Here is an 8,111-nt window from a genome sequence, read left to right as displayed (position 1 = left end):
TCAGAACGGTGCAGCGAAGACCTAAATCTTCATTGATCAAAATCGCTACATTGGAAGCCAGTTGTTTTCACCAGAGTTCAGAGGTCTATGTTGTTTCCTCAAAAAGTAACAGTACTCAAAACCAGGCACTGTAAATACCTCAATGTTGCCATTGAATACATTGTTAGCGCACTGCTAAACTTTGATGAAACCATATTGGGTACATTTATTAAAATCCGAGAAGGTGGGAATGAGCTTGTAATGGAGCTGAGGGCTGCATCCCGTTTGTGGAGCTTGCATGCATATTTTCTCCTTATCCAGCATCCCCCCCTCCCCAATCCTCACTCCCTCCTGGTCACCTGCACCAAGGGGCTCACCCACACCTCATCACTCCCCCACCGGAAGAGGGAGGGAATCTACTTCCCCCCTCCCTCTCCCACTCTACAGCCACTGCTGGGCAACGCTGTGGACTCAATCAACAGTGTCTTTCTCTTTACTACAGTTTAAGGGTCATGGAGAAAGGAGAGCAGAGCAAAGAAAGCAACAGGAAAACTACCTACCTTCGTTTAAGAGGCCCCTTCTTGTTGTCCAATGACACGTCTTTAGATGGGAGATTGGGTTGTTGCAAACAACATTATTTTGAGGCAGACTTGAAAGCCAATTCCGCTCTAGGGGATTCGTTTATGTGTCTACACCTTATGCCTAATACCCATGCAAAGGTATCATGGTCTACAAACTATTGCAAGTCAGAAAAATGATATATCCAAGGCCATTTATTTCAGTATAGGTTTTTAATAATAGCTCTTATTGGAATGACAAGATAATTCATATTTATATATGTTTACCAAACAGTTTTTCATCATACAACTGCAACCAGTATTCGTTTATTACATAATTACATAGTTATAGAGTGCTGATGTTTTACATCAATTGTGTGTGTTATCAAAATATACAGATCACCTCTTTATCTTACAAATATCTATCTATTGTTAGACATTGAGTATCAGTTATAGTCTCTGAAACTTAAAGTAAGAAATGCAATCCAGCATGCCTGTCCTAAAGAGTAACAAAAACATCTCACTCTAACCTCCAAAACATCAAATGCAATGCTTAAAGTAAGTGATATGAACTTACAGTTCTTAAATTGATGGAGTTCTAAGATAACATAAGTTAATACATGACACAGCGCAACAGGCTTGGGTTATCCCGTAGCTCAGTAGCAACCAATAATAAACAGTCCAGCAATTGGGATTAGGTGCCAGCCTTCGGGCAGTCTATCACATTGTGTTTGCACTCAGTGAATACATTTGCATCTAAGTGTGACCTCCCATGTCAATATAGCATCACAACGTCTTTACGCAAAGCAGATTTGGTACATTTCCAAGTGATAAGCTAAAGACGTGTTTTAACATGTTAATAGGACTCGCGTCAACACCTCTGGAAAAGAAGACTGTTTCGACCTCTAGCACTTTCTCGAGAGCCTTTGAGTGTTGTAACTAAAGATATTACTTGGAATACTACATTACAAAAGGAAATAATCAGTGTTGACAATTTGACTTCACAACCTTTGCACAAAATTACTGGTAAATTACACTTAAACCATGCTATTGTACAATTGAATATAAGTGAGTTCGGTGAATAACTAATTTTGTATTCTTCATAAACTACTGTATTTTAGAAATCCTGTAGCTGCCAACTATAATTTGATCATGTAATAAAGATGTGCTTGTCTGGGGCTACAACAAAAATGTATGCTGTTAGGAAACCCTGATGTAATACATGAACTAGTCAAGTAATTCCACTACCACCGCACTACACTAAACAGGCCAACTTTTAAAAACAGCTACCCAAATACCATGGGATGGTATCCTAACAAACGATTTCAGATGCTTTAGTTCCCAATAGGTTTCAGCCAATCTATCAAGTAAAATAAGCAAACATTTGTATTTATACTTGCAGATAAGTAATTGATAGGTCAATTAGTTATTTTCTCAAGTAAAAAACAAGAAAAAATTAAGTATTTTTCCCTAGCAGATTAGTTGTGTGAGATCTCACAAATAGTTAAGAGTATCTCCAACTCAAGCTACGTAGGAGCTGACTAATCTTCTTTCATGATGCCCCTGGCTAAAATGCCCTTCAGGCAACCAGGTGGGGCTACTCTATAGGGATCCATACAGGATCCTAGCGTTGCTTGGTGACCACCAGGTTCCTTAGCATGTCAAAGGAGTTGCCGTCAGGCTGCACGGAGACCACGCCCTGCTCCTCGGAGCGCACCTGCAGGAAGCCGTTGTCATCGAGGCCCACCACGACAGCCTGGGGGCCATCCTCACTCCACAGACGCACCTGGGTCCCACTGAGTCAGGACGGAGGGCACAGCAAGGTCAATGTAGTGTAAACACAATTTCCATGTTTAGATGTTATGTCTGAAGAGTGAGAGGTGTTTATTAATAAGTCTGTGTGGGCAAGAAGTTCCTCTTGAATGACAATTAATATTATGATCAGCAGTAGCAACTGCAGCAGCGGGAGTAGATTTTACAGGTAGCCTACAGAGTATAAAATAATATCCATCCAAGTTCTTACTTGTGCATCCATCTCTTGTAGTAGAGGGGTAGGACGGCCTCTGACCCCCGTTCTTGGAAGTCAGAGATGAGCTGCTCCAGGCAGGTGAGGGTGCGGCCGATGAGCTGGGCTGAGCTAAGGGCCACCAGGCTTGTGCCATGCTCTCGGTTGTGCTGCATCACCAGGTCGTTGATGGCAATGGTGGGGTTGCTGTTGCTGACGTTAAAGCCACAGCCTGGAGAAACAGATTGTTTAAAGACATTCATTGAGAAGACACTTCACCAAGAATAACAAATGGTATTTTATTCAAGCACTGTTTTTTTCTATAAGTTAACAGGTTAAGTCCTCAACAGAAGCTCCATTATACTGCACTTGGATAAACGTAAGTAGAAGAGGATTCTGACCAATGAGGAGATGGAAGGTTGGTCCCATGACTGTTGATGTCACCAACACTCCTCCTAGCTTCATCAGGTTACCGTAGTAAATGTCATTAGGCCACTTCACCCTTAGGTCGATGTCCTACAACGAGACCAAAACTGACGTTGAGATACACTCCTATATCACATATACACTGGGGCGGCAGGTAGCCTAGTGGTTAGAGCATTGGACTAGTGAATGAAAGGTTGTAATATAGAATACCTGAGCTGACAACGTAAAAAAATATGTTGTTCTGCCCCTGAACAAGGCAGTTAACCCAATGTTCCTATGCCTTCATTGAAAATAAGAATTTGCTCTTAACTGACTTGCCTAGTTAAATAGAGGTAAAATACTTTTTGGTGTAACACATCAATACATGAAAGTACTATTAAATATGGAGATAGTACACTATACCGTATCCATTTTTATACAACGGGTGGGTCTAATCCTGAATGATGATTAGTTAAAACCGCATTCCAGCCAGTGTCTATTCCACAAGTTACCACCAGCTAAATCTACGACGTTAAAATGCCTATTTACTCTGTTCCATCGGACTGCGCAATCCACTGTCTCATCAGCCCAGCCAGGCAATTTATAAACTTAATTTCCACTATTAACAGCATCAAGACATTCTCACATTTATTTTACACTAACATGTAGTTTTCAACCATGGAGATTTGTATAAACCTTGCTGTCTGCCTCTCCAACATCTGCAACATTGTTGCAATATTCAAATCGATCTCCAGCTGTCCCAATGTAATGAACGTGTCAGGAGAAGGGATGTGGCAGACAGGCAGGCAGCTTTTCTCAGCCAGTCAAAATCATGAATCAGCATAACTTTTATGGATATATACAAAGAACTATCAATAGAAAACAGGTAAAAACAAAATGAAGTGCAGCTACTTTGCGGTCTTTCAAGATTCAGTTTGAAGTGATTGTGTTAGTTGTGTTGTTGGCTAGGTCCTCTGAACAACAGTGTCCTTATGAGATAGCACAATTTCTATGCCAGGAAAATTGTGCATCATTAGCTCATTGTTATGTATGTATCCAAATAAATGTCATTAGAAAACAGTTCAAACAAACGCAAATCCAGCTACTTTGCTGTTATTCTGGCAGCACTGTTTGACATGACTGTAAGTTAGATGTAGTTGGCTAGCTAGCAAGGGATAAGAATATTACCAGCCAGTATGGTAATGGACCATTCAGAACGAAGGACTGTGTCGCGTCCATAGATACAGAACTAAAAGACTAAACAACTGGGTCATGTCTCTGGAAACCGAACCGATAGAACAAACAATCAGCCAGCTTGGGTAGCAACCCTAGATTTGTGTCGGAACTATATCTTGTGGAAGGATGAAATAGTATGAATAAATTCATCAAAATATTTTTTTTCATGATATATGTCAATCATTATTTGAATATGTTGGTAACCTGTTGTATAAAAGTGATAATGCCCTTCAAGCCGGTGTTTGGAGGACCGTGCCAATATGTCCTCCAAACACCAGATTCTCGGCATTATTACTTAAATAATTAAAATATGCAGTATTACATGTAAGACATGACATGCTATACATGGAAATAGTTAGTTCTAGAACAAGCTAAGACAGAGATCAAAATAATTTGTTTTACATGCCCTGTCTGTAAAACCAATCTGTACACTACATGACATAATTGTGCAAATGTAGCGTCTACACAGGTTCAAAATACCATACTGTATGTCTGTCAACCTGAACAGCTCTTCTGAGTCTGGCCTGCTTTGAAAGTTAGGTTCTCCCCATCTGCAGCACATCCCTTAAAACAGCCACCATGTCTGTTTATATTTTACCATAACTCATGGCACACATCTACAATGGCTTTGACAGACCTACATTGCCTCCAAAAATGGCATATCCAGCTACATGTAAACCTGGCCTCTAGTCTTGATTAAGAGAGAAATATTTAGGCAAAATGTTGGCTGTTATTTCTTCACGTCCAGTACTATTTCCTGTGCCATGCATAGGCTTGTTCTACACTTTGGCTGACTGGCCAGAGCCCATAAACAACTGGGCAGTGTGACACCAGTGTGTTTCTCATCACAGACCCCCACACTGCAGCACATATATTTTCTCACACACACACAAACACTCCTGGAAGCAAAATCGGGCCATTACACCATGTAAAATAGATGCTTAATGAGAGAGGGGGAGAAAGGGGAGTTCTAGCACAGAACTCTTTGATCAGTGAGTTAGACATACCATCCATTTGGAGAGGGAAGTGCATTGCGTTGAACAGAACAAGGAGGAGGGACACCTGACTGGCCATAAACAGCTGTGTGAAACCTGGAGCCCTTTATTCGGCATAAGGAGTGCTCCCAATGGTAAATGTATCAGTGCAGTAAGTAAAGTATTCTAGTGATGACAGGCTTAACCTCAGTGACATGGATTGGGATAGGGCAGGTCTATGGCTGTAGCTTGGAGATGCACTACTTGTCCAAAAGTAAGTGGACATGCTTGTTGAACATCTCATTCCAAAATCATAGGTCTTAATATGGAGTTGGTCCCCCCTTTGCTGCTATAACAGCCTCCACTATTCTGGGAAGGCTTTCCACTAGATGGAACACTGCTGCGGGGACTTGCCTCCATTCAGCCACAAGAGCATTAGTGAGGTTGGGCACTGATGTTGGGCGATCAGGCCTGGCTTGCGGTTTTTGATGGGGTTGAGGTCAGGGCACTGTGCAGGCCAGTCAAGTTCTTCCACCCCGATCTCGACAAACCATTTATGTATGGACCTTGCTTTGTGCACGGGGGCATTGTCATGTTGAATCAGGAATAGGGCCTCCCCCAAACTGTTGGCACATCTAGAATGTCATTGTATGCTGTAGCGTTAAGATTTCCCTTCACTGGAATTTAGGGGACTAGCCCGAAACATAAAAAACAGCCCCAGAACATTACTTCTCCACCAAACTTTATAGTTGGCACTTTGCATTCAGGCAGGTAGCGTTCTCCTGGCATCCACCAAACCCAGATTCGTCCATCTGACTGCCAGATTGTGAAGCGTGAGACCTCACTCCACAGAACGCTCTTCTACTGCTCCAGATTCCAATGGCGGCGAGCTTACACCACTCAAGCCGACACTTTGCATTGCACATGGTGATCTTAGGCTTGTGTGCGGCTGCTCGGCCATGGAGACCCATTTCATGAAACTCCCGACAAACAGGTATTGTGCTGACGTTGCTTCCAGAGGCAGTTTGGAACTTCGTAGTGAGTGTTGCAACCCGAGGACATACGATTTTTATGCGCTACGCGTTTCAGCACTCGGCTGTCCCATTCTGTGAGCTTTTGTGGCCTACCACTTCACGGCTGAACCGTTGTTGCTCATAGGCGTTTCAACTTCACAATACCAGCACTTACAGTTGACCGGGGCAGCTCTAGCGGGGCGGCAGGGTAGCCTAGTGGTTAGCCTAGTGGTTAGAGCGTTGGACTAGTAACCGAAAGGTTGCAAGTTCGAATCCCCGAGCTGACAAGGTACAAATCTGTCATTCTGCCCCTGAACAGGCAGTTTACCCACTGTTCCTAGGCCGTCATTGAAAATAAGAATTTGTTCTTAACTGACTTGCCTAGTAAAATAAAGGTAAAATAGATTTGACGAACTGACTTGTTGGAAAGGTGGCATCCTATGACGGTGCCACTTTGAAAGTCACTGAGCTCTTCAGTAAGGCCATTCAACAGCCAATATTTGTCTATGGAGATTGCATGGCTGTGTGCTTAATTTTATACACCTGTCAGCAACGGGTGTGGTTGAAATACCCAAATCTACTAATTGAAGTGTTGTCCACATACTTTTGTACATATAGTGTAGCTTGGTGGTAACCATGCAGCAGTAGTATGTAGTGTTTGTACCTGGTAACCGGGAAGGGTGCGTACGGCCTCCACCACAGCCAGGGCAGCCAGGTGCTGCAGGAAGGGGATCCTCTGGCCCAGTCTGGAACTCACAGCCACTTGCACATGCACACTAAACATGGCACACCCCAGAGGACTCAGCCACGCATTCCCCCCACGGCCTGACATATGGAAAATGCAACAAAAAACACAGTAAGAGGCGACATGATATAACAATCCACCTTTAGGTTGTTCATTGGAACGAGGTACAAAAATGTACCAATGTAGGTGAATTGAAATGTAGTAGCTAAGTGAGGGAGAGAGAGCAAGAAAAAAAGCGAGTGAGAGAGCGTTGTGTTGGAAACTGACCTCTACCCTGGGTCTGTCGAGCCGCTACAGCAGTTAACCCCATTCTCTCAGGCAGCTGGAGCATCAACCTGAAGGACAGGAGGGAAGGAAGGTGTCAGAATAGGAAAGTGTTGCCTTCACATAACTGATTATAGTGATAAGAGTATTATTCATACACTGACAACACTCTGTAAATGACACCCTTTGAGAAAAATAGTAGTTGAGTCACTAGTTCAGTTCTGCATTCAATCATTGGTGTCACAGAAATAATTTCTCAAACTATTAGCTAGCAGAGGAGGACGGTCCTTCCATCACTTTCTCTCACACACACCCCCCCGTAGGTGCTGGGCCCTTAGCCCTGCTACACTGCGTGTGACGTGTCTACTTCAACAACTCACCAAAAACATAGGCCCATTTCATGTGTGATTAGTCAAACACAAAAACACAAGAAACTGCCTTTGCACTGAGAGTAAAAAAAGGACCCTGTTGATCAATCATTTTCTAATATTTTCTTCTCTCTCTCAAGTAGCTTGGCTGCAGATGCCTGGTAGTTAATATTTCCTTTCTAGAAGGCCCAGAGCTAATAGTGTCACTTTGGATGGCCACCCTGCATTAATCACACTCAGTTAAAGATAAACTACTCAGGTCGGTGATGTTAACTCTGCACCTCTCCTTTAACCCCAAACACACACCACAAACACACACAGGCCCAGGACCTAATGCTTTTTAAACACAATCGTTTTACATTTTAGTCATTTAGCAGACGTTCTTATCCAGAGTGACTTACAGGAGCAATTACGGTTAAGTGACTTGCTCAAGGGCACATCAACAGACTTAACGTAGTTGGCTGGGGATTTGAACCAGCAACCTTTTGGTTACGGGCCCAAAGCTCTTAACCACTAGGCTACCTACCTGTTATTATCTAATCATTTGGTCAGCAATTAATCAATT

At 42.8% G+C, this 8,111-nt stretch overlaps 1 protein-coding gene across 2 annotated transcripts in view; it reads right to left on the bottom strand.

The window, feature by feature from the left end:
• Window positions 1–751: 751 nt before the first annotated feature.
• Window positions 752–8,111, bottom strand: part of LOC135548695 (biotin--protein ligase-like) — a 45,674-nt gene continuing 38,314 nt past the window's right edge. For both annotated transcript variants that reach the window (XM_064978543.1, XM_064978542.1), the window contains 5 exons: window positions 7,182–7,249; window positions 6,834–6,994; window positions 2,943–3,057; window positions 2,560–2,773; window positions 752–2,332 (listed from right to left, as the gene is read on the bottom strand). In XM_064978543.1, coding sequence (XP_064834615.1) covers window positions 2,161–2,332; window positions 2,560–2,773; window positions 2,943–3,057; window positions 6,834–6,994; window positions 7,182–7,249 — 730 coding nt within the window. In that variant the 3' untranslated portion in view covers window positions 752–2,160. The remainder of the gene's footprint in view (window positions 2,333–2,559; window positions 2,774–2,942; window positions 3,058–6,833; window positions 6,995–7,181; window positions 7,250–8,111) is intronic.

This window comes from Oncorhynchus masou, chromosome 11, assembly GCF_036934945.1.
Source record: "Oncorhynchus masou masou isolate Uvic2021 chromosome 11, UVic_Omas_1.1, whole genome shotgun sequence".
In the NCBI taxonomy this organism is placed as follows: domain Eukaryota; kingdom Metazoa; phylum Chordata; class Actinopteri; order Salmoniformes; family Salmonidae; genus Oncorhynchus; species Oncorhynchus masou.
The sequence above is the reverse complement of the archived record's forward strand: the minus strand, read 5'-3'. Positions and strand labels throughout refer to the sequence as shown.